We start from the raw sequence: 25,276 nt of genomic DNA, 5'->3' as shown, positions 1-25,276 counted from the left end.
TCACATTTAGTCTGGTTTATCAGGCTACCTGGTTGTATATTCTTAATTTCAATCGAATAACAGGTTAAACAATATTGTACAGAATTAAATGTTTGGAATGGTTCTTAATTCTCAAACACTGATTTCAATCGGATTTGTTTGCCAATTTTGACCTAATGTTTTGTCATCCATAAACATTGTCATCATTGTATTATAATACGTTAAATTAAGGAAATCTAAGTTTTAGTAAGTGTGACATCACTGTTACAGCTGTACAAAACATAAATGTCCCATTTGGTGTTCTTTTGCACATTAAAACTGTTTTAAATAAATAAACTTACACCATAACAGACTTGTTTGTGTTTCCACCCAAATAAAAAAATGCCAGGCATCTCAAAAGTCAAATCCCACTGTGGTTTACAAATTCAACACATTCACACATGGCTTCTAAAACATACTTATTCAAATGTTTAATTCAAAATGATTTAGAAGTGTACAATGGCAGCATGATAAACCTCCTGCAATACAACCCAAAATGTTTAAGTGGATGTTTTTAATAAGCTTAGGAAAAACAAGGAATTTTTAATTGCACGTGTTTTCTTCTGGCATTTCAGGCATTCCATATAAAGTGATTAAACCTTTACAACAGGGTAGCCTTGCTCTACTTCTGCTTCTCAGGTATCCTATTTATGTGATTAGTTGTATTGAATCAAGGCTGTATCTTTCATCTTTTTTTATTTGATTATATTTTCTGAAGGGCATTTTTTTTTCAAGAATTGTGGCATTTTTGGCGCTTCATAAAACTGCATCCAATGTTTTCTTTTAGATAGCCTATAGTTTTCTCCTATTTTACCAGCATAAAGCTTTTCCCCTCCTTTCATGCCAATTTGACACATGAAGTTTTTCTATGTTGTGTTGTTTAAACACTCGCTGAAAACCTACCAGTTTGGAAACACCGGGTCTTCAACATGCAGAGTTTTGCTCCAGGGCTCAAACCATTTTATGTTGTGTCCCATCTCACCCCAGAAAGTTTCAGGGTGGTCCCTCGCCGAGGCGAAGGCTTGGGTGTAAGCGCACTCGGACGCATAGTTTCTGCAGCTCTGTAATCCGGAAAAAACATTTTCTTTTGCAGCTGCATGCGATCCTGTAGCGCTAAAGCCTCCTTCTAGCTGTGGTTGTTTTGCTGCACAGCAATACCAAAGTTTCCTTTCCAATATCCTCTTGCTGTGGACAGGAGCGCAGGGCGTCAAGCGCATTAAGTTCTTTATTTGGGAATGCATTGTTTCTGTAGTTATCTCAAACTGTTACTTTAACTCAATGTCCCGTTTGCAGGTAAAAGTTGTAATAATCAACAGTGATCGAGTTGACCTAAAGGAAAAGAAGACTTTAGAAATCCTCCTTCAATGCCCTGCAGGAATTTGAACTATGAACTGGATGTAGTTTTTGCAGGAGGAGCTTTGAGACACAATAGTGGGCAGAAGAAGATGTTACATAACCCACAGTTGCAATGTGAACTGCTTTCCCATTGCATGTGTTCAACTTAATTCCAGATTTCTAGCTTATTTTCAGTCTTTCTAAATCAGTTTCTCTTAAATAAAACATGGCATTTTGTTTTATGCATCATCTTAAACTCAGTGGTAGATAGAGACTAGTTACATTTACTAAGTTACATTTACTTGAGTAACATTTTGAAAAAAAATGATGAAAATGATTAAAAAGATGAAATTGTCCAGAGAGCTGTTCCAAACGAAATGTCGTTTTGTTTTACAACAAAAAGACATATAAATCTGTCTAAGTAAAGTATCACTAATCCTACTTGAGTAAAATCTCTGTCTACTCTATCCTCGGTGAGTAATTTGAATTATTCCAAGATCAGCTGATCATGCAGTAAAGAATAGATATTATATTTACCCTGTTGTATGGTTCACAATAAAGGATTTCTTTTCTAAGTTTCTAAGTTTTCTAAGTTTCATTAATTTATTCTTTCATATTAATGGCATCTTTATATGCATTTGAGTATTAAAAATTCCAAAATGTGCACATAAAATCTGTCTGTGTGCATCATTTCTAAATATCAAATCGGATATTAATGTTATTCAGTTTTTGATTAGCCTTTCAACCAAACCGTTCAACCTGTTGACCAAATACTGTGAATTGCCTTTAATATATATGTTTAGAATTCTCTGTGATACTTTATTCCAACATTGCATGATTTACTCATGTGTTTATGGTTTTGGTTTATTGCATTGAAAAAAAAATGCCATTTGTTATATACCTGTTTGAAATTTGTTTTTAGTTATTAGTTTAGCCTCTACAACATTGGACTCCCACATTTTGAGGATTGAAGTTGGTCCAATTTAAGCATATCTATTTTTTTTTTTTCCTGAACACATTCTTTTGTTTGATGTTAATGTATGAATGGAATAACTGTAATACTAAAACATATTTTAAGCTGTTTTTTACAAATACTTTTGGTGAAAACTTCAATTCCAGCTGCAGAAAATCAACTCTAAATCATGATATTATGTTTCAGAGTGGGCATTATGGTTCTATATAGCATAGTGTTATCGTCTTATTGAACCAAACATTTGCCATTTGAAACAATGCCCTGAAATAACAGCCATAACACACATTCATTCTCTTACAAGTTCTCAGAATCCCTGAGACCAGCTTGGCTGTTTTCTGCAGAAGAAATGGCTTCAGTCTAGAATCCTAATTCTTAATCCAGACATAAAAAGAGTGGAAGATTTTTGCCAAACTAAGACAACAACCAGAACTGGCAGAAATTCCTTCAGTATCCTTGGTTGTGTTTTTGTAGCTCAGTGACCTGTTTTATTCTGGTTCTTTTATCTTTTTTAGAGAAAAACGGTTTACTTTGTTCAAATCCGTTTAAGGGCTTCACAAAACAACTGTATTCATACTTAAGTCATATAAAGTAATTCTCAAAACAATAGCTCTGCAATTCATTCAAGGATTTAGGGATAAAGAAGGTTAAATACCAATGTATATCATCTTTATTATTTGTAGTCGTAAAAACAATTGAAAAAAATTCTATATCCAATCACTTCTCGTCCCAGTGTCTACAATTTTGCTCTGAGTTGTTGTGCTTTCTGCACGTTTCTTCCAAACAGCTTCCAAGCTGCTGGTAAATACCCATAATCCAGCTCGCCCTCGCTGGACATGACCTCTGCCCAGAATCCCACTGGGCTTGAGTAACTCAACCATCTGATGTTTCACATCATCTGTTTCTATTTATACATGTGTAACAATGTTTCCATCAGATGCTGCAGGAATCATGGCGTTCTCCAGGGAAGCAGTTGCCTTGCAACCACTGGGTTCATTAAACTTCTTGCATTAATAAAATCTGATGGGAAAAGAAAGTTCTACTATAAAAGCACTTTATTTAGATGAAAACAAATATATCCCTCTTTTATTTTATCTCACTTCCAAATCTATTTAGTAAATTCTTGATCATATTTTTTGTCTAAAAAACAAATAATTTCAAATTTAAACTAAAATGTTGAATAAAGTCGTTCTAGATCCTTATTCCTTCAAACATGCTTCTAATTCTTTTGATAAAAGTATCACTGCAACCTGCAGGGGATGTAATGTTCTTGCACTTTTGCAGCAGAAGTTAACAGAGCTTTTTTTGCCCCTGAAAATGGATTTATAATCAATCAAATTAGCTTTGAGATAAAGATTAACTTTTTAATTTGGAGAGCAGTTTAAGATGCAGCAGTTCTTACAGTTTAGTTTAATGGAGGAACATTAATATAATAGCTTGCAATCACTAAAAAAGTATTAATCAAATGCCTCAGACCAGAATCTTTAGGCGCAGTAGTTGAAAATCGTTAACACCCCTTAAACTTTTTATTTGACCAAAACTTGCATTATTTATTGGAGAACAGAAAACATTAATGACAAAGAAGTAAAGAATGTTCCATCAGGGTTAGGTTAAAAAACACCACCTTTCAGCATCATGTAGAGTTCTTTTAAGTCATTGATCTAAACGTAGAAAATGTTTGATGCAACTACAAATTTATCAAGATATGTCTGTCCACAGAAATCTGCAACTCAAACTCCACAAATCTGCCCTCAATATGATTCAATGCAGTTAAAGGTGGAAGTCACAAGAACCAAAAATTATTTTAGAAGGAGTTTGCAGTTTGCTTCAAGCCTTGTTTGAAACAGCTCTTTTCACAACATGTGGAAGAGGGTTTTCTGATGAAATTAAGCATACATTAGCATTCAAAATGCTACGTGTGGCTCACTGAGGTCACTATTACTATAGCTGCAACATGCATCATACATCAGGGATATACTTTAGAGGGATGAAGTAGAAATTTTTAAACTTTGAAGTGACAAAATTAAGAAAAGTCCAAATGGAGTGAATACACACAAATTATTATTTCTTCACCTGTTTCCCTCTTCGTAATTCCAACTGACCTTCAGTTTTATCATCAAACAAATGCAGTAAATATTCTAGTGTAATTATACGGAAGAGGATTAGGGCCACTGAAAAAAAAAAGTTACATTTTATTTCAATTTAATATGGTAAAAAAGTCAGAATTCTGCCTTTTTTCTCAGAATTCTGACAGCTTACAAACATGTTAGCATCAAGCCATAGCCATGTCTGTTTTAGAGACTAACTCTCTTCTTTTAATGACCTTCTGCTCCTCCATTAATGAGGGGACCCCTCAGGCACGTAAAAAGTTGCCTAATTCCGTCATTTTCCACCAATGTGTCACTGGCCACCTCAAACAACTCACATCTTTGTCAGTGACGCTGAGTGCTCCCACATCTCTTCCTTCATGGTGCCCATCCACATTAAAATCCAACATTCTGAGATTAAAGTCAGAATTCTGAGATTAAAGTCAGAATTCTGAGATTAAAGTCAGAATTCTGACTTTTTTACCATATTAAACTGAAATAAAATAAAAAAAATCAGTTAACTTTTTTTTTTTCCAGTGGCCCTAATCCTCTTCCGTATAATTAACCCTATAATGCCAAATGTATCATATTTGATACATACAGTTTCTGAAATGTTTTGCGTCTGACACCTTTTGCATAATTTAATGGTAAAAACTTTGCTCAAAATCCTATTGTACACAATCAGATATAACTGATAACAGAGGGCAGAAGACTACACACAAAAAAATCTTGACTTATCGCATAGTAATAAATTATTAATATCAAAAATGTATTTCTGTTTTTTCTTTTTACATATTTTGTTAAAAGGCCAAATAAGGACTTCAAACCAAAAAAAAAAATTTCTGTTTTGTTTTATTCTTGGATCAGGCTTTAAAGGGTTAAGTGTTAGTTGCCAAATGTTTTTAGATGACATTGACAGAAACTCAGCAATACAAACCAAACTAACATGCACTAATGCCTATGGCTTTAATCTGTAACAGTATTTGGTCCGTCTCCATGGCTTCTTGTGTGTCCTTTAGGATAAGGAAACGCCTTTGAGAAATCACTTGCCTTGCTGTGGGAGGCCATTAAGCAGTGCAATATAATCCCACCTCTAAAAAAAAAAAAAAAAAAAGCAAAACTGTATTAGAGCCCACATGGGTGAGCCTGTAATCTCACAGTGGCCTCCTTCTGGTTGCTCCCTAAGCCCCTACCCTCTATCCACCAACCCAGCCATCCACTAAACACATCAACTCAGCAAACAGCTGGTTGGGAAGGATGGAATGCACCAGCATATACTACCTGAGGAGTTATGAGTGTGCAGGTTTAGAAAGAGGATAAGTTAAAAACAGATCATCATCGTGTAATATTCATCTAAAAATAGAAGCATTATTCAAATCCAGAAGTGAGGTTAAAGCTAATGCGGCTGACAAGGGTATAAGCTCACAGACTTTTATTTTCTGTCATGCACAAAAAAATAAATGACCTATAGTATGGCTCTGTATGTATAGTTATTCTTATTGGCTCTTGTCCATAGCCTTTCTTCACATCTATCCTGAATATGTGACGGCAAAATTTGTTACCCATGTGACACACCACGCTTCCTTAGCTTCTTAATAACCAGAAATGTTCTAGTTTTCTTTTTTTGTTTTCTTTTTTTACGCTTGACTTCTACTGGCTCTAATGATAGTGGGAGTACTGCAGACCCCATTTGGCAGCTGATGTACAGTAACCAAGGAGAGTCTGGTTTGACTCTATAGTGGCACGTAAACATCAAGATTAATCCTTAAGCCCTTCGACTTCGGTTCACTGCCATCATTTATTCCCCATCAGTCCATACGCAGCGCATGTAGCCCGACAAGCAGATAAGAGGAAGAAGGGCTCAGTGCTCAACAGTCTACCTCAATATTAAGCGTGTTTTCAGCCATCGGAGGTGTAATACCTGCATGCATTGCTTGGATACAATTAAAAACAAATTATGCACAGACATATGCAAAATGCAAACCTACAGAATATGTTAATAGAATTTTGAATCAGTAAAATAAACAGAAATTATGTTTCCAGTTCAGCTATAATGCAACCTTTGAGGAAAAAGTATGCTATTGTCAGGTATTGTGGATTGCTATATGGCTTAGCAATGTATTATTTATTAGAGAAACTAAGTGATTCAGTGCCCCTTTGCACAAACAACTGCTGCTTTTAGCTTGTTATGGAAAATCTCCACAGAACTGCATCTGTGGTTAAAAACATTTCCTGATAAAAAGGAATATTTGCTCCAAGTAAAAACATCCATGACTTTTCTTGAGCTTTTATAGCTAAATAGGTGCAAATTTCCCCAGATAATCACATTGAAAGTGTGTCCTGAAGAGTAGAAATTGTTAAAGCAATCATACATCTTGACTTTGTAATGACTGAAATCACAAATCTGGGTGTAAGATGGAGGGCTCCTCCTGTAACTGCTTGGAAAAAAAATATCTATTAAGCATGCTGTGTCCTGCAAGAATGTTTAAACCCATGAGATGTTTTAAAACAAAACAAGAAATTCAATACAATTTATTTTTGATTTAATGGTATAAAGAAAAACAACAAAGTGCATTATTTGGACCTAAAAGGAAAATGTTCTGTAGATTATATCTTGCTTTTAGATTTATGTCAGAAATGTGTTTTCTATCATAAGTGAGGTCATTTTTGAGGTCTATGAAGTGATTTTATCACATCATTCTCTCGCCTTCAATTGCATCTCTCCTTAATGATTAAATAAGCACATAATAGTCAGAGTCTAGCATTATTGACTGACTTTAGTTCTTCTAGCTAAAGTTTTAGCTGCCAAACTCTTGTTGTGACGACAAAATGACTAATGTTTGCAGGGATAGAAGCCACATCATTAAGCTGAGCCTGGAATATTAAGTAAAAGGCTGTTACTGCAAGCGCATGATTACTTAGCACAAACAACGGAAATTGGACTGATAAGGATATCAGGGTAATAAGCATTAATTTAATGGACTATACTATAGAACGTGACACAACATTAAACACATCAATGTTTTAGTCACACGTTACAGCACAGATGTAAGGAATTAATAAAGAAACAACCTGGTCTGTGCCCTGACACAAGGCTATATCTCTGTGCTTCTTATTGCAATATGTGTATGTGCAAGTTATTCTATAATATCTGTGCCTTTTTCCCCTGCAACTCATATCAGCCTTTATAATTTCTTCAAACCTGTGAAGACCGTATGAATGTCCCTGCTGCTCGCCTCTGGTCTAATGGCTCCTGCCCGACTCAGCTCTTTATTATGGCAATAAAGAATTCCTTTATATTTGTGGGGAGCAATAATGAGCACAGCCTCTGCAGAGATATTAGAACATTGAGATTATTCCTAGTATGAACTAAACAGTTTGGCTGTAACATTGGAAACAACAATAATGTTCTTGTCAAATTTAATATAAGGTGCTCTGTCGTCATTTAGAAAACATCATCTGCATGCAACAGCATTACGGGTCTTATAGGGTTTTTTTGGGAAAAGATGTAAGGATGAGTAGGAGAGTTTTGCCTTTTGCTGGTTATAGCTGGTTTGCTGAATGTTCTGGCAAATTCCTTGCAGCACTGTTCAGCAGCAGTTTGCCCCTGAATGAAATCATACGAAAAGTTATGCACAGTATTTCGTACGTTTTTGACGTTTTTCCTCGACAAAACATATCAGTGCGCATGCGCAGCCAGACAGACGAAAAAAGCAGATCAGCGGACGGACGTAAAACTGGGACGGACAGTGCAATAATTACTTCATGATGTCTCTCACTAGGTTGCTTGCTGTTTTGTATGTTAGGGTTAATTGTATGTTAAATTTTATGTTATTGAATGGTGCATAAGATGCGCATGCGCACGGATATCTTGTCTCGAGGCAAGACGTAAAAATACGACGGAATACGACGAAAAAAACGTCAAAAACGTACAAAATACTGTGCATAACTTTTCGTACGATTTCATACAAACTGATAATTTGTATGATCCAATTCTGTCCAGGGTGTTCCCCGCCTCTCGCCCGTAGACTCACGACCTATGCGACCCTACTTGGGATAAGTTTGACGATGGATGGATGGATGGATGGATGGATGGATGGATGGATGGATGGATGGATGGATGGATGGATGGATGGATGGATGGATGGATGGATGGATGGATGGATGGATGGATGGATGGATGGATGGATGGATGGATGGATGGATGGATGGATGGATGGATGGATGGACAGTCGAAGAGCTGCTCATTGCCTCCATGCTCCTACCACAACAATCACACAAATAAGGACAAAATACAAGCAAATAATGCAACCAATAGAAGTAGCCATTAATAAATGCCTTTATAGAAAAGTAGTGGAGTATAGTGAAAGTAATGACTGCACTGCTCAATTAAAGTGCAAGGTTCTCAAAAACTGCACTCTACTACAATAATTGAGTCGATTTACTGTGTCAAGCTGGTTCTTTATAGTATGTTCTATTTATTTATTTCTTTCCATTGTTTATTTGCAGTATAGAAAAGGCACATAGGTCTGACTTTTTCATGGCAGCCTTAAGGGAGCAAATCAGATCTTTTTACTTCCCCAAATAAATCAGATTCAAGCTACTTCCAGATGTGGAAATAAACCAGCTATGTATTCGATAGCTTTCAAAGCATCTGGAGTCACTGATAACTTTGCAAGTGGCCCTAAATACTAATTATGGGGCCATGATACTATCAGTTTGTATTGCTCAAGACTTGATAACACGGAGACACTGGAATTGACAGTAATATTTTTTGGGGAGTCCCACGCATCATTACTTTTGTAAACCATGAAGTGCTGTGTGACGTCTACATTCCTCCTCAGTGTTTGCGGGTCGCTTTGATGTTCCGCAATGTGATATCAATCACATTTAATTATTAGAATAAGACAATGCCTAAAAGATTGGATTTACAAAAAAAAGGATTATAATCGAACATCAAGACCTGTGTGTGAACGTAGCTTAACAGGTTTTTTGTCTATAGTCATATCTTCCTGAAGAAATTGTCCCTATGCACACATAAATGTGGAAAGAAACCTTGGTAACAGGCAGCGAGGGGAGGCTCATTATTCAGAAGGACAGCAAACGTAAACATACTGACAAAACTCCATGCAATGTTTAAGGTCAAAGCAGCAAAGGTTAGGATAGCTTCTTTAAGAAAAGACTGACATCCCTGGCAAATCTTATTTTGACCGATCTGGAGCTATTTTGCATAATTTAATTGGGAAACAATCTCAAGATGTAAAAATATGGCAAAGGCACATCCTAAAGGACTTTAGCTGTAGTTAAAACTGGCTTTGGCAAAGTACAAATGCATGGACTGGTGCAGAGAAAACAGCCTTAAAAACTACATCATGTTAAAGAGCAGCTTCCACAGCAAAGCAATATTTAAACCTATCAATCCCAATCTTTGGGGTGTTGTTGAATGATTTTAGAGTTAGACCTTGACAACTTTTATTGTCATTTTGTATGTAAAAATGTGTTACTGGCCCTCCGAAACAACTCACATCTTTGTCAGTGAAGCTGAGAGCTTCCACATCTCTTCCTTAATGGTGCCCATCTACATTAAGATCCAGAATTATGGGATTCAAGTCAGAATTCTGACTTGAATCTCAGAATTCTGACTTTTTTCTCAGACTTTTGACTTTTTTTTTCCCAGAATTTTGACTTTTTTCCCAGAATTTTGACTTTTTTCCCAGAATTTTGACTTTCTTCTCAGAATTCTGACTTTAATCTCGGAATTCTGATTCCGAGATCTGATTCCCCCACCCCCCCACCACACACACAGAATTCTTACTTTAATCCCAGAATTCTGATTTTGAACTCAGAATTCTGTGTTTTTTCCTCAGAATTCTGACCTCAATCTTAGAATTCTGCCTTTAATCTCAGAATTTTGATTTTTTTTCCCGCCAGAATTCTTACTTTAATCTCTGAATTCTGATTTTGATCTCAGAATTCTGTGTTTTTTCTCAGAATTCTGTGTTTTTAATCAGACTTCTGAGTTTTTCCCTCAGATTTCTGACCTTAATCTTAGAATTCTGAGGTTGGTTTTTTTTCAGACTTCTGAGTTTAATCTCAGGATTCTGACTTTTTTCTCAGAATTCTGTGTTTTTTTTCTCAGAATTCTGACTTTAAAATCTAATAGTTTAGTGGCTGCAAAGAGCGGCAGGTGATGAGGAGGATGGATGCAGATTCGGTCCTCCTCCTCTAACCACTCCCAGCCTCCCTCTCTCTGTCTGTGATGCTGCAGCTCCTGTACTCTCTCCAGTCTCCAGTAAACAGCAGTCATGGCGACAGTGGTCCAGCCGCTCACACTGGAAAGAGGTAAGGCGCTCGGAGCTTCGCGATTCGGACTCTGCTTTATTGGAGCCTTTTCCCTCTTTCTCTTAAAGACACAGGTCCGAAAGTTCAAGGAAATAATAATCGGTGTTGGATTTATTTCCGTTTCGAATTTCCTAATGTTGTCTGAACGGTTTGTTTTTTCAAAAGGAAAAATGATCTCCGGGTAAATGAGGCGAGAGCCGTCAGCTGGCTTCATGCTGGCTGATCGGAGTTTTCTGTTTTTCTACCGTTTGCGGTGTTTATGGATATAAAACCTCTGACTGGTGTTCTGTGCGCTTTACTGTGCTCAGTTCTCATCGTCATCTGTATTATGTAACCCATTCGGTAATGTGATGTCCCACCACAGGCTGCTTTATGGTATGTACACAGGAAGGCTGGCCGTCTACTTTATTAGGCTGGAGACAAGTTTGTGTTGGAGCTGTGCAGGTGAACCCCGCACCCATGACCCCCCCCCCCCCCCCCCCCCCATCTACACACACATCACACAGGTTAATGCCTAGACAGGCAATGTAAAGATCAAGAGGGTCCTTATTATGGAAGCGCAAACAGATATTATCTATGAGCCAGGTGACTTTATACATACATACAAACATGGGTATGCACACATGCATATACACACACACACATACATATATATACATATATATATATATATATGCATATACACACACACACACACACACACACACACACACACACACACACATACATATATATACTATATATATATATATATATATATATATATATATATATATATATATATATATATATATATATATATATATATATATATATATATACTCAAGTAAAAGTGAAAAAGTATGTGCTCCAAAAACGACTTAAAGTATAAACTAACCTTTTAAAAAAAAAAACAGCCAGATGCCACGATATGAACTTAAAGCTCGTTTTTTTGACTGTTTTGAATTCTTTGAGATAGGACCAAGGATGAGGGAGGTCTTGTTGGTCTCCATCTCCCGATACGCTCTCCCCTGTGTCCAACCTTTCAGATATTTCAACATCTTTTTCTAAATATGACATTGTAGCATGGCATAGACAATTCGTTTACAGTTTGAAGAACACCTGCTTGCTTCTGATGATTTCCTTCAGCTAACCAATGAGTGTTTGCGTTATATGACTCATCCAATGACACTAGTTCTCACTAGTTGTAGATGGAGCCAATGATCTGCATTGGATGGCGCACATGACGTGAAACAAACATTTATAAACATAAAGCCGAAGTCAAGAGTAACGAATAACGTTTGTTTTAAAAATGTAAGGAATAGAAAGTACAGATACTTATGTGAAAATGTAATGAGTAGAAGTCAGAAGTAGGAAGAAAAATAATTGGAGTAAAGTATAGATAACTAAAACGTGTACTTGAGTACAGTAATGAAGTATTTGTGCTTCGTTACTTGACACCTCTAACATTAATACAAATCTTTATTTCCATCTAGCTACTGTTTTAGTTTCAGAGCAGATGGTGATTGGTTGTCCGATGTTTGTTAAAACAATGCAGGCCATATGCTAAATGTCAACTTTGCTGGGTTTATTTTCTGTGTTAAAAGGGTAATATTAGTGTGAGAATATTGATATCGGCCTATATTTCCATGGTGCATGATTGATATACCATAAACAGCATGATGGTGCCACCTACGTGCATTATAATGGGGATGGTGTGTATGAAGAGATGTGCAAAAGTCATTTCTACTTGAAAGAAAGCATTTTGCATGTTGGTCAAAAAGTTTGATACGAAGTGACCAGAGCGACCTCCGCTGACAGAATGAACAAATACGCCTGTATAGATGTTAAATAATTTTCAGAAAAACGGAGCAAAAAGCATGCTGCCTCTTTAGAAGTTGCTATAACCTGACTGAGAATTTGCACAGGCAAGTTAGACTGATGGATATGTCTCCTTTTTTATTGAGAGATATGATGAGGCACAAACTGATTCTGCTTTAAAACAGTCTTTATTCTTTTGTTACAGCTGCAATTTGCTTTCCACTTCAGTTTACGGTTTGTAGACTATAAAGCTTTAGTGGTGCACTGTCTGCGGGTTGCAAAAGTAGGCTCTAATGCGTGCTGAGTTAATGAAATGAGCCAAAGACTGCACAAGGCAAAAGAGTGAGCTTCTCCTGCTTCTTTTACATTTGACAGACTTATAAGGATGTGTTTTACTGTCCTGGCAAGCAGCTATTTTAACTGCAAAGTCAAAAATTATAGCTTCCAATATCTACATTAAGCCATATCTGATCTTAGTCATTTGTTAGGGCAGTGATTCACTTGTGACCTCAGCGTGTTTGCTGCAAGAGTGGGAGGAGGGGGAGGGTTACGCATGCTGTGGTATGAATTAGACCAGTCAGCTGCTGGCAGCTGTGTAACACCAGGAGCAGTGGTAATGATAGTTCTCCATAGGAGCCATCAGAAAGACGCTCTATTACAGACTTCCTTTTGCCTATGTGCAGCCAATTTGGAGAAAACTCTATAATTGCTAATGAAAAGGTTATCTCCTCTTGTGTTGAGCATAAGTTTCAGTTTTGGAGTTTGATAAATGTTCACTGGGAGGAAATGAACTGCATATTTTCATTTCCACTGGGCTTGCTGGGTTGCTGCAGGATGAAAAAGATCTAAAATTAATTCTCCTTCCTGTTATTGTTAAAGGAAAGGGCTGTGATTAGCACACATGGCAGAGAACAATAGAAATGAAGTGTTGGCATTCTCAGAAAGGCAGGGATTTAATTATCAAGAAGGGATGACCCATGAATCCCAACACTTCCAAAAAGGAAACAGTAAAAGCTGAAAGGAAAGCTACAGAAACTTCTAGCAGATGCTGAGAACCATGTGGTTTAAAAAGCATCTAGATCTGAAACATCAAAAATATATTCTAAATAGTACACAGAGCCACAGAGAGTATTGATAATTGTTTAGCTTATTCACATTTAATCCAACTAAAACCAGAGGCGTAGCCAGAAAATTTTATAAGGTTGATCAGGCAATAACCAATGTACAATGAGGGGTGGCCGAAAGCGAATAGGCGCCATGACCTCAGGGTCAATCTACACTGTTCCAACAGGAAAATAAACGAGCACAACATCCATATTTTCTAAATAAAGATAAATTATACTTTCCTACAGCCTTTGCTAACAAATAGATGCATATATTTAAACATCCCTGCTTTCTAGATAAAAGGTATATTGGATAAAATTCTTTCAGGTTTGAGTTTTGCCGCGAACATCTTTGCCATTGTCATTACTTTCCTACTTTTATCAATAAAATGCATAAAATTTATTTTTAAATGTACTGAAATCTACATAAATTGATTATTTAATACATTTTTATTAAAATAGTTTTTTATCAATTATTTCACTAAAGAGTCCTAGATCACTTGCAGAGATGCATCATTTTCTTTTTACCCCATATAACAGAAAATCAAGTTCTGAAAAGAGCATGAATTCTGTACTTATCACCTTTGATATTAGTATATTGATTTGCATAATTAACCACAGTGTTTTTTTTAATCAAGTTATTGTTAATATATGAAAAATTAAAATATCTTGGATAGTCCGCTTGAGAGTATTACTGCTGCCACCATCTGTATTAGAGGGGAAAGAATTGCAGGGGTTGTCATGTGGATAATGATTGGCTAAGGGTGGCCATGGCCACCCCTGGCCCCCCATTTAGCTCCGCCCCTTGACTAAAACACAAAGTATGAAAGTCAAATTTAAAGCAAAAAGTCTACATAAAGTAATTCAGAACTGTAAGTTGAGAGAAAAAGTTGTGCCGCAAAAAAATCTGAAAAGTGTGGTGTGCATCTGTATCTCCCTCTGAATTAATAATTCCTACAACCACCTTTTGCTTCAGATACAGTTGAAAATCTCTTGCGGTACTTTAGACTTTACCACTTAATCACATCTATGGTATTACATAATACTTTGTGCATTTTTCTTTGAAAGTTTGCTCCACACACACTGGCAATTTGATGTAGGAGGAGTGCATCTATAAAATGCATCCAGTTCCAAGTCTTTTGCAAAAATTTTTTTTCCAAGGCTTCTCTATTTAGCCCCATTAATCTTTTCATCAAATCTATCACAGCAAAATGCTGCCACTTCTATGTTTACAGGGATGCTGAGTTTCGAAGGACAGTGGTATCTTTTTTCAAATGCACAGAAGGTTGTGCATGTCTGCTTGAAATCTTCTCATTTCCTTGTTCTGAAATTATTTTGGGATACAGGTTATCTATATGAGAAACTGGGTTTTTCTAGGTTTTATTATCGTGTAGGAAATGTGTTATTTTTTTTTAAATCTTTGTACATCACAGAAACTTGTCCAACGTTTTTGTTTTGACACCAATTATTGCAGTGTTTTGGAAACGGTTTTATTTCTTAATAGGATTAAAAGTCTCAGCTTTAATCCTTGACTGCATCTCCCAACTTATTCAACACAAAACCTGCATTATTTTCAGTTCAAATGTAGCATTTCCAAGTTTAATTAACTGGATTTGTTATCTACTTTTAATAGAGAAGGTATCCTACTTGATTTTGTTTTCATGGATTTAAAGTGTCTTTTTTCTCTTTTTTATGTGTTTGTACCTGTTGTACCTGTGTACTATAACAACAAAATATCTTACTGATAAAAATAATTATTTTTAAGCTGACTTTCACATAATGTAATTCCTTTTTCTGATCTAAACAAATGTCTAACAAAAAAAAAATTAACATACGGCATTTGGTTTAAAATAATTATTTTAATTTACCTTTATCCACCCTGCAATACAAACAGATAGATGGCAGCATAATGAAAATGGTTTTGATGACTTTACACCAGCTGCAAGTTTCTGCTGTGATTTTTGTAGACAGGATTAATGACTGGATTCAATTGGAGGTACGTTTATTTCGCCTTGTGCTGAGGAAGAAAGCCTTGTAGCCCAGTCTGTTGATTCTGAAGAAAGCATGTAAAGCTTTCAAGCTTCACGTCTGAATCTATTGAAATAAATTCACTACATCGCACTTTCCACTTGTGAGGTTCTCATATTGGTATTGCAGCCTCAAAGCACAACACCTTTTGTTGTTGTTGTTTTTTTTGCCTGACCTGGTTTTACCTTAATGAGATCATAACTTCTTCACCAGTTGCAGTTTTGGGTTATATCTCAGCGTTCATATTAAAGGTTTGAAGGGATTCAGAAGTTGCTGACATGTTTACGTCCCTCTTACCTCTTAATGCACAAATAAGTGGTTTCTGGAGTAATTGTCTTGCGGGGACACTGCCCTGTCATTACTGGAGGATGAAGAGGACATTAGGAGTAAGATGTGTTCTTTCTCCATCTTCAATCCAGGCTCCTGCAGGAGCTATTAGCCCTCTAGGAGAGATTTGTCGAGCTATGAGAGCATAGTCACAGTCGACTAAATTAGAGCTAATTCCCTTGGCATGTGAACAAGCCCTGGTTGGTAAAACTCTATTGGCCCATTTCAACCACTTTGAATGTGAACATTTCAGTTTCTGTAGTTGCATTTAGGAGCAGAGATGCTGAGGGCATCAAGGGCAGACAGGTCAAAGTGGGTAAGGGTGCTGGATGTTGATTACAGGATCCTCTTTCAACACATTTTATTCTCATTCATGAGATTCAAAAGGTAGAAAAGATCTTAGGGGGAATCTAAGGAGGTAATTTAGACCTTCTGACATCTGCCACTGGGGAGTACAAGAGTTCACCTTGTATCCGAGTCAGACATTTTAAGAGGTTGTTGAGATATTACCACATCTTCCTGTTTAATGTGCTCAGCCACTCATCTAGATATCTTTTATTTACATTATTGCAGCTGTGTGTCAAAATTACACGTCTGAGTCGTGCAAATGGATTGCACCATGTTCTGCTCTCTGCTCTAAAAGGACTAATTATACCAGGAAACTGGAATGCTGCCCACCGCCAACACCTCTCAGCAACAGCGTAGTGAGGGCTTGTCAAGCACTGAAACCTTCATTAGATCTCGGCGTGGATCTGTTCAGCTTCTCAGCTTTCTCTAAACAAAAAATAATGATGTCGACCTTTTTTAGTCAGTCTGGGGGATGATAAAGGGAAAGGATTCCCTTGGAGATGTCTTTCTAGAAATAACAGCAACAGATTTCACGGCATAGTTTGTTGCAGTGTTCATGTTAGAGATCAACCAATCAATCTGACCAAACAGGTGAGTTTTTCTCTCATCAGTGAGAGCAGATCAAATAACAGTCAGAGTGAAGAACTCACAGCATACTGTACAGTACTTGGTCAGCAGGTTAGACTTCAAACAATGTGGGAAGCTGGTACTGGCCTGGGAAAACCTAATAGGTGCACTTTTAATTTTTATTACACAATTATTACAACAGGCAAACCTATGAGGTCACCTCAATTCTCTGATTAGATTGATTTATCTGTAACTCATCTAGGCATCAGATGCTTTGGTATACAAATGTTTTTTTTCATAATGGGTGAAATAAGATTAATTTACCTGCTATAACCTGCTATAACGTTGGTCCACTGAGACATATAAGCTGCATAGAGTAACAATAACTGTGTGCAAAAAAGAAATAGAGTGCATAGATAGTGCATCCACAGTCATAAAATTAAAAAGTCTCTTTTATATATTACACACAGCCCACTTGAAAGAAGCAAGGTGCTAATTAGAGGTATAGCACCATTGTAAAAGCTTTCCCAGAGTCTCTTAATACGTGACCTTAATACTCTTTCTGTGGAAGCAATGGGCAGTGTCTCAAAGACACGATGTCCCGGGTGTGGACAGTCCCTCACAAAAATGGCATTATTGCAGTTACAAATACTTTCGCTCCACATTTTACACGCCTAGTTAACACAGCCAATAATAACATGGTTAAAATTTAGAGCTATTCTTTCTGTGCTTCAATCAAACTGATGTCATAAGGTTCTATTTCCAACAGCGAAAACTATATAATCAGTTTGGCATTCAAAGATGTAAATCTCTTGTTGCTTATCAACACTGTTGCTAAGCAACTGACAATAGAAATAGATTCATCCTTGTTTACATTTTGAAAATGTCTTCGTCTTCAATATTTAATTTTCCCATTTGCTTGCAAGGGAGATGGGGGGTGGGGGGTGGGGGTGGGGGTGGGGGGGGAGTCTAAATCGTTAGTGCATATTTTCCATGAACTCAGCCTTCTGAAACACTTAGGAGTTAAAGCTTCTGGTTGATTGGCTATTAAACACAGCAAGCATGCTATATATCCATAGTTTTTATTGATTCTTTTTATTGAGGGGAAAATAATGCTGCATGAAACTTGGGGGAAGCTGAAACATCCATCCTTGTGTCTTCACTTTGTTGTCCTTAATCCACTATGTAATTAATCTGCTGCTTACGGTAGCTGCATACTTGGAAGACGAATTTGTGAGAAAGATTTTAACTTCCTTGGTGTCTACAGAGGTTATATTTCTAGTTCTCTATATTTTTTCCTGCTTATGTCAGCTATTTAAGAGGTCCTTCTCCATCAATACAGCCACAAATCATGATGCTGCCACCCCCGTACTGAACTGTTGGGTTGATGTTCTCAACCTGTCAAGAATCACCAATTTCTTCCAGATTTAATGGTAATCATTATGGGTTATGTTATATCAGAACAACGGAAATGGCTTTAAATTAGTGTGAATTGCAAAAGCTGCTAACCAACTAATAACAGTCATCCTTAATTGACATTTTTAAAATCTCTTTAACATTAAAGCATCACCATTTAATTGTTAGATCTGTAAATTTTGTCATATTTACTATTTTTCTAGGCTGCAAGATGAAATTGTCCAGTGAGCTGTTTCCAAAAGAAATTTATTTTTGTTTTACACTTGTGAAAACAAAATGACAAACAAAATCTGTCTTTTATTTAAAAAAAAATTAAAGAATGATGGCTAAGACGTTACAGTTTCAGGATGAATTATTCAGAAATTCCTTATAAGTTCAAAGTTCAACTTCAATTTTCATGTTTTGAATATGGGAAAAACACCATATGAACCATTAATTATGAATTCTTCATGAAAAACTATACAGCAAGAAACACTGTAAAGACTTTGGTAATTTAATCAGCAAGAGTAAGAATGTCCTCATTTTGGCTCATTAGTGTGAGAGAAGCTAAAGAAAGGGCCACTGGTTGATGAAACTACAGATGTAGCTTCATATGGTTTACCATGAGTGCTACAAAGCTCAGTATCTTTTAGTTTTAAGTCATTTTATTTCTCTTCTTTAATTATGATATACCTTTGGGCCATTGTTCTTGAAATAAAGATGTTAAATATTTTAAAAAGTATCAGATGCAAAACACTAAACTCTTCTTGTCTGTGCTTTCCAAAGTTTAAAGTCCCTTTAACCAGATGAGAAAGTGACAAATTCACCTAAACTTTCTACCATTTACTTCTGTTCTCATTTTGGCCGTGGCAAAAATGAGAACAGAAGTACTTTAAAGTAGATTTTACAGACAGGTTGTGAGGTGACAGTAATCAGAAACAGAAGGACTTAGTCCTGCAATAATATGCAAAAATCATCTGGCAGTGTGATGTTATAAAAAGTACTTAACTAAATGCTGCATGTTCATCTAGAAAAAGTATTTAGAGTGAAAAACACAGCTCTTAGTTAGTTCACAGCTTAGAAAACTATTCATATCAAAAACAAACCTGCTTCCTAGACAGGCAGAATATTAGGCAGCTACAGAGATTTCTTTTGTTTACCAGGAGACTGAAATCTGAAGAGAAGCTAAAAATAAGCTTTCACTTCTTTATCCAAAGATTAAAAATCCTGATTCAGCTTTTCACACATACTTCAAAGAGAAAATTACAGTTTTGCCAGCAGAAGCTAAATCGATACCAAAATAAGCGGTATCGAACCATTCAGCTACAGCTGACTAGAACAACTAATGCTACCATTAACACATTGTCTGAAACAGAGTCAGTGTCTGAGAGCACATTCAGTCATCTTTGGTAGAAGTCTGTTACGATACACATCTTGACTTGAGCAGATTTCCCCCACATTTTCTGATGGATTTAAGGCAATTTATCTTATGGTGAAAACAGTGCATGTGTTGATCTACTGTGATGGTAAAAGATAAACAAATTTTTAGAAGTATTTATAATTTAGTCCAGTTACATCAGTTTTTAATGTGGGTTTGCCTTCTCTTAACTTATATATTTAAGCTTAGCACATTTTTAACACTATATAATCCAATCTAAACAGAAAAAGAATGGAAATAATAATTAAATGTTAGGTAGATTATATTAAAATTATAGTTATTCTGATTTTTTTTTAAATCACCCATAACAGCTGCTTACCTATGAGGACTGAATGCTGAGCGCTGAGACCTACTAAAAAGAAATGGAAAAGATAAAAATATGAGAAAATGCTAAATTAAATTAAATTCAAATTAAATGCAGAAATATCAAGACTTAATTTTAACAAGAACTCTCAATCCTTAGAATAGAGACTGTAACACATGACAGGATTCAATTAGTTATTCTTTACAGGAACATTAATTGTTTAAGTGGTGCTCAGCCCCAAGGATTCGTGTGACAAAGCAGTTTTACTGAAAACTCAAAGTTTTCCAAACCTGAAATGAAAGAAACTCTTGAATTTCCGTTTCACAAAGAGAGTTTACTAAACCTTTACCGTACCGTTACCATAGTAACATTCTCCCAGAGCTAACTTGACCAGGAGCAGCTTTTCTTCAATAAATTCAGAGCGTCCTCTGTCTCCTCCCTCCTTAAGCCAATCACACTGTTTTATTTCCTGATTTACTCTGGAGATTTCTGCCATAATTTTGTCAGAACAATAAAAGAAAATCTGTCACTATGTCAGTTAAAGACATTAGGTGTTATAAACACAAATATAGCATGTCCTTTAAACGAGGATCCAAATAAAGAGTGACTGGCATTAATTGGCAGATAATTTGGGGGAGTGGCGGCCTAGTGGTTAGGGCATAGAGCTTGGAATCCTGAGGTTCTGAGTTTGAGTCCCACTCCCACAGACTGCCACTCTGGGTCTCATAGCAAAGACACTTAACCCCACACTGCTCCCCGGACGCCACACAATGGCAGCCCAGTGCTTCCCTCGGGGATGGGTTAAATGCAGAGTTCATGCCGTGCTCTGTACTTGTGACAGTGTAATGACAATAAAAGCTGGAGAAAAAAAAATAAATATTTATATATTTACCCTTATCCATCCTCATATTTTCTGCAATACAGATTTCTGTAAAATGAATTCAACTGAACTTGATATTAGTGAGAAGATGGATGTGTAATAACAGCATTATAAAAAAAAAAGCTGCACAGTAAAACAGACATTTTGTATTTACTCTGTAATGGAAGACAGAATCAAAATAAGGAAGAACCTCATGAGATGATGCACAGGTCCTACCTGTTAGAACTTTCTCATACTTCATCTATACTTGCTGACAGCTGATTGCAAATAGAATACGTGGATCTATTAACCATTCAAGCAGTAAACTATTTTTCCATCAAATTGTTATTGTGATTGCAACAGGCTATGGTAGGCTGTTTTGATATTTGTTTACCTGAACATGTATCTTTGATATCTGAAATATATATTTTTCCTTTCTAATTCACATTGCAAATAAATTAAAATCTCCATATCTAAAAAACAACATTCTGAATGTCTACAAATGAATTTTAGATCTCCATATTCCTATTGTTACTGTATAATACTGTGTAATAATTTGTATTGTTTTGATCAGAAAGATATATTTCAGATATCATACATATATGAAATGTGTAAACATTTCTATTTATATAAAATCCAGCAGTATCATTGTTTCTTTTTTACTTTCTGAAACTGAAACGTTTCTGCTTGCAAATATGTTTACATAATCTATTATTACAGTTCTTGAATCTGATTTTGATCAGAAAGAATCGAATTTTAGTAATCAAATGGAACTACATAGATGAGATCGCTTTTAATAAATGTCAAACTGGCCTGCCATAGCCTGCATAAACAGTAAACCTCTGGATTAACCTGAGCAGCAGTCTTCCCCTACGCCATCCCCCTGTCCTTTGCAGCTGTAGTGCTGTTGTATTTTATACATTCAAAGTTGAGGATTTGAGTTTCAGTTTGTTAAACCTGCTTTGTGAAATTTGCCTCTGATACTTTGTTGGTTTGAGGAGCAGTTCTTCTTGTGCAGTGCCAGCAGACATGACACAATGTCTGAGTTGGTCATAGAGGAACATGGCAACACTTTATCAGGATTTAATGTCGTCTGGCCACCTGCCTGTGAGTGAAATTCACTTTTATATAGAAATAAAATAGCAAAATGTACCACCTGGTGAGCATATATTTATACTGGCTTCATCTGCAGTTTACTCTAGCATCAACCATCAACCAGGCATCAACCAGGTGTCCTTAAAGCAGAAAGGCTTCATTCTATTTAACAATTATATTTGATTTCAGTTTGGTTTATTTATATCATCTATTAACAACATGTCATCATAAAACACTTATAATTTAATCAAAACATACAGTAAGATTGGTTAAAAAGTTTATATCTAAAAAAAACAAGCAAAAAAACATAGTTTAACATCTTTATTAACCAATTGTCAGTTTTTATTCTAAGAAATACCATTTTTTCTTTTTTCCTAAAATTAATCAAATCCAAATATTTTAAAGAACCCTTTTAATGTTTAATAGTTTTATAGAATCACAAATCAGCATGTCTCACCTCAGAAATCTAGGAATTCGTTTTGGGCAGGGGAAAAAAAGTCTTTATTGTCTGAATGTTAAGCTCAAACATCGGTGTATTTCGTTAATTTTTATGCCTTAGGCTTTGCTAAGATGGTAGGTAGGAAATTTCAGAATGCAGTAGTGTCTCTGTATCTTGATGTGGGCCTGAGTAAGTGGTGTGAATGGCTTAGGTATTGCTATCATTAACCTTTTTAGAGCTCGGCTATAACTCATTCCTCTATTGGATTGGCTGTAATTTAATACTCAGCAAGTCTGATGGAATATTCAAGCCCTCTGGTAGATGGACAAAAATCACTGCTCCACAGAGAAGAGCGATCTACTCTCTTCAGTAATGTACTCATTGTTTTAAAATCATGCCCTAATTATGTTCTAAAGTATGTACGTAGAGTACTTAAACCATTACTATTTCAGAACAACTACAATTCATAGTTTTATTCAGAAATTTGCCTACATTATGTTCAGAAGTATCACAATAATCAAAATGGTCTTAAATTTAGATTACAATAACTTACAATAAATTTCCCTTATCAACATGGGTTCATTAAAAAAACTGCTCTCTCACCCACCCCTCGTACTTCTGGGTGAAGTGGGTGGCTTGATCACAAGCTCGCGTCCTCTAACAGAGGCCTGGGAGCTTGACGGTTCTCCACAGGACCTTAGTGGGACCTTGAACTGCACATTTCTGGACTGAGATCTCTGATGTTTCTCCAGGTAGCTGTTGGAGCCAATTTTCCAATATGGGGGTTACTGCCCCAAGTGCTCAGATGACCACGGGCACTACCGTTGTCTTCACCTTCCAGGCTCTCTCTGGTTCTTCCCTGAGGCCTTGTTATCATGTTCTTTTTCCTGATGTTTTCATCATTTGGGATGGCCACATCACCACGCCTGTCCTCTGCTACTTATGGTCACTTGGTCACAACCATTTGGTCTCTTTGTATCTTGACATCCCACAGGATCTTAGCTCCGCCATTCTCCACCTCCTTGGGAGTTGTCTCCCATTTGCACCTGGGGATCTGCAATTTTTATTGTGCACAGATGTTTCTGATCACTAAACCAGCCACACGGTTATGGTGTTCAATGTATTCCTTTCCTGTCAGTATCCTACACCCTGCTGTGAGATGGTGGATTGTTTTCTGGGCATCTTTGCACAGCCTGCACTTTGGATCTTTGGTGTGGAGGCTCTAGGCCTCTATTGCTGTGGTGTTCAAGGCCTGCAACTGTGCTGCAATGATCAGTGCTTATGTGCTGTTCTGCAGCCCAGTCCTCTCTGGCCATTGGTAGTATTTGGTCATATTCAGCTATCTGTCAGTGGTAGATGCCATGCAAGGGTTTTCCTCCCATGATGGTTCCTCCATTTCCTTTATTTCCAGCATGTACTCTCTGAGACATTCACTAAGTGCTTCGTCCCTTGGGGCCATCTTCCAGATGTACTCTTAGAGCTTGGATGTTTATCTCCAATAGTGGCTCTGATGCTCAATAGGCCTCTGCCTCCTTCTTTGTGGCGACAGTGGCATTGGATGTAGGAGTTTGCCCTGAAATCGAAGGATTGATGGTTCAAGCCCCGACTCTGACTTTCAGTGTCGTTGTGTCCTTGGGCAAGACACTTCACCTGCATTGTCTACTGATGATGGTCAGAGGTCCCGGTGGCGCCAGTGTATGGCAGCCCAGCTTCTGTCAGTGGGCCCCAGGGCAGCTATGGCTATAATGTAGCTTGCCACCTTCAGTGTGTGAGTGTGTGTATCAATGGGTGAATGACTGAATGTAGCTTGTTAAGCACTTTGTCAAGTCTCCTGACTTGAATAAAGGTGCTATATAAGTACATGCCATTTACCATTTACCATTTGTGCTAAGTGTATAAGCTCTGGATACTAGATTTGGGGTGGAGTCCACCAAGCATGGTGAGTAGCTTCCCTGTTTTAATATCAGTGGTCTGAATTTCCTCCTTAGGCCAACTTTTTACCCCAGGGTATCTGATCATTGCCAATGCATAGCTGTTGATTGTCAGGACCTTGTTTTTACCATGGAGCTGACTTCTCAGAACTTGTCTTAGCCTTTGCAGGTATTTGGCTGTTGTAGCCTCTTTGTGGTTGTCATTTGCCTGTAGTATTCCAAGGTCCTTGTAGATATCTTCTACATCTGCTATTCTCCACCCTGTGAGTTTGATCCTCTCTGTGTGGATTACCTTCCCTGTCCTTGTCCCTATCCGTCCACATTTCTGGGGCCTGAATGACATTCCGATGTAGCTGCTGTTGATCCTGGTGATGTGGATCAGCGAGTCAATGACTCGTTCACTCTTAGCATACAGCTTGATTGAGGGGCCTGATAGTCATTTGTTTATTGTCTTGTTTATTATGTGGCTGAGGGGGTTCAGGTCTATTCAGAACAGCGTTGGGGGGCAGAGCATCTCCTTTGTATATTTAACGTCAGACTGAGATTTTTGCAAGTGGCTTTAAGTTGGCCTCAAGTGTGGTTTTCCACAGCACAGAGTTTGCAATGGAGGCTCTCAGTTGATCTTTTACAGCTTCAGGCATTCCAGGATCCATGTGTGTGGCATTGAGTCGTAGGCTTTCGTTTAATCAACTCACTCTGTGCACATGTTGGTTTGCCTGGTTTTTCAGTCTTGGTTGATGTTTTTACCAGTACCCCTCTGTCATGTGCTGATCCATTTTCCTGCCATCTTTGCCTCTTTGATGCCAGACAGGTATAATTTCCCTAATTAACATGGGTTCATATATATAGCGGATCCATTATGTTCATACATCCACACTAGTGTTTAATTA

At 37.0% G+C, this 25,276-nt stretch overlaps 2 protein-coding genes across 5 annotated transcripts in view; one reads left to right on the top strand and one right to left on the bottom strand.

The window, feature by feature from the left end:
* The window catches only part of acss3 (acyl-CoA synthetase short chain family member 3), a 59,135-nt gene extending 57,716 nt beyond the window's left edge, over positions 1-1,419 (bottom strand). For 2 of the 3 annotated variants that reach the window (XM_038281347.1, XM_038281346.1), the window contains exon 1: positions 922-1,419. In XM_038281347.1, coding sequence (XP_038137275.1) covers positions 922-1,259 — 338 coding nt within the window. In that variant the 5' untranslated portion in view covers positions 1,260-1,419. The remainder of the gene's footprint in view (positions 1-921) is intronic. The other variant, XM_038281348.1, reaches the window with a different exon arrangement.
* Positions 1,420-10,656: 9,237 nt separating this feature from the next.
* lin7a (lin-7 homolog A (C. elegans)) overlaps positions 10,657-25,276 on the top strand; it is a 43,095-nt gene continuing 28,475 nt past the window's right edge. For both annotated transcript variants that reach the window (XM_038281387.1, XM_038281388.1), the window contains exon 1: positions 10,657-10,752. In XM_038281387.1, the coding sequence (XP_038137315.1) occupies positions 10,716-10,752 (37 nt within the window). In that variant the 5' untranslated portion in view covers positions 10,657-10,715. The remainder of the gene's footprint in view (positions 10,753-25,276) is intronic.

The sequence above is a fragment of the Cyprinodon tularosa genome, unplaced genomic scaffold (genome assembly GCF_016077235.1).
Source record: "Cyprinodon tularosa strain WSP-4 unplaced genomic scaffold, ASM1607723v1 ctg17, whole genome shotgun sequence".
Taxonomy (NCBI): domain Eukaryota; kingdom Metazoa; phylum Chordata; class Actinopteri; order Cyprinodontiformes; family Cyprinodontidae; genus Cyprinodon; species Cyprinodon tularosa.
This window is presented reverse-complemented; position numbering and strand designations above follow the sequence as displayed.